The 1,531-nt window shown below is 42.7% G+C and overlaps 1 protein-coding gene across 1 annotated transcript in view; it reads right to left on the bottom strand.

Annotated features, from left to right (window-relative positions):
• Positions 1–1,531, bottom strand: part of EIF2D (eukaryotic translation initiation factor 2D) — a 43,019-nt gene that overhangs the window by 19,568 nt on the left and 21,920 nt on the right. The window contains exon 12 of the mRNA XM_007953237.2: positions 1,073–1,168. Coding sequence (XP_007951428.1) covers positions 1,073–1,168 — 96 coding nt within the window. The remainder of the gene's footprint in view (positions 1–1,072; positions 1,169–1,531) is intronic.

Raw genomic sequence — 1,531 nt, 5'->3', positions numbered from 1 at the left:
TTATGATCCACAAAATCAAATGCTTTTGCATAGTCAATAAAACACAAGTAAACATCTTTCTGGTATTCTTTGCTTTGAGCCAAGATCCACCTGACATCAGCAATGATATCTCTTGTTCCTGGATCATGGATCCTGCGGCTGCTCACTCTGTCGTCCCCCTGGTTTTTCTTTTCCCCCACTTTCCTGCCTCTTGGGGGTGGGGGCCGGGTCCCTCCCTTTACCTGGATCCCTGCCACTGCTTGCTCTGTAGTCCCCCTGAATCACCTTTACCACAAGCAATTTCTACCTATTACCTAACTAAATTTTCTCTTGCCATTGGTTTTATCATATACATTGTTGTTGTTGTTGTTGTTATGTGCCGTCGAGTCGGACCCGACTCATAGGACCCCTCCTTGGGTTTCTGAGGCAGTGTCACTATGGAAGTAGATTGCCCCATCTTCCTTCCAAGGAGTGATTAGTGGGTTTGAACCACCAGCCTTCTGATTAGCAGTCAAGTGCCTTGGGCACTATGCTACCAGAGCTCCTATCATATACATTAGGGATGCAAATTTTTTTAAAAAAAGGTTATAGTAAATATCTTAGGCTTTGCACAACATACAGTCTCCCTATCTCAACTACTCTGCTCTGCCAGTGTAGTGCAAAAGCAGCCAGAGACAACACATAAATGAATGGGTACGGTTGTGTCCCAACAAAACAGCACTGATCCACAGTAGTTTGCCTACTCCTGACATAAACCATTTTCAATTATGATTCTGTGGAAAAGGAGTATTAAAAATCCGTCCTTTGAAAACTTTAAGACAATCCCCTCCACAACCCTTATATTCTTTTTGCTTCTAAATCTTTTTGAAATTCTTATTTTCTAGAATGTTCCTTGTATTGTCCTCTCCAGTTCTCCTCCACTGTGTTGACTCAAGTTATACCAGATACCTGCCACATAAAAATCAGTCAAGGCTGTGTCTACACATGGCACAGATTATGGGGAAAAAAAAGTCAGAGAGTGAGGTCTTGACAATCTAAAGTTCAATGCAATAGATACTAAGGAGAAGCAACAGAGAAGCCCCCAACCCATTACCTTGTGAGCAGACTGTCCCATGGAAGCTTCAGGACTGTGTGCTGCTCATTTTTCTCTAAGATGCAGTCACACAGGATGGGATCCAACTTCACGAGACTGAAAGGGAAAGAAGAGGCAATAAAGAAATTTTAAGACTCACCTCTTCTGATCCAAGGGCCAACTCAGGGTTCATCTCTTTTTATGTCCTGTATATTTAGGATCAAAATAAATTATGGGACCACAGAGCCTCAAGCAGTAAACCCTATGGATGGGAGGCACAAGTACACTTTCCTAGAAGGAGAAGCAGGTGGTGTAGGGGATGGTGTGATGGGATAAATTAAGAAACCAGCATCCTTGGTTCAGTTCTGCCATGCACGAACCACGTGACCACAGGCAGTTAGTGTTCTCGATTAAGAATTAAGTGTTCCAGAATTCCCATTCTTCTCAATGTTACCCATAATTTGTTATGATCCACAAAAT

Source organism: Orycteropus afer, unplaced genomic scaffold (assembly GCF_000298275.1).
Source record: "Orycteropus afer afer isolate SDZICR_OR568_19922 unplaced genomic scaffold, OryAfe1.0 scaffold00013, whole genome shotgun sequence".
In the NCBI taxonomy this organism is placed as follows: domain Eukaryota; kingdom Metazoa; phylum Chordata; class Mammalia; order Tubulidentata; family Orycteropodidae; genus Orycteropus; species Orycteropus afer.
Note: the sequence above shows the minus strand (reverse complement) of the source record. Positions and strands in the feature narration are given on the sequence as shown.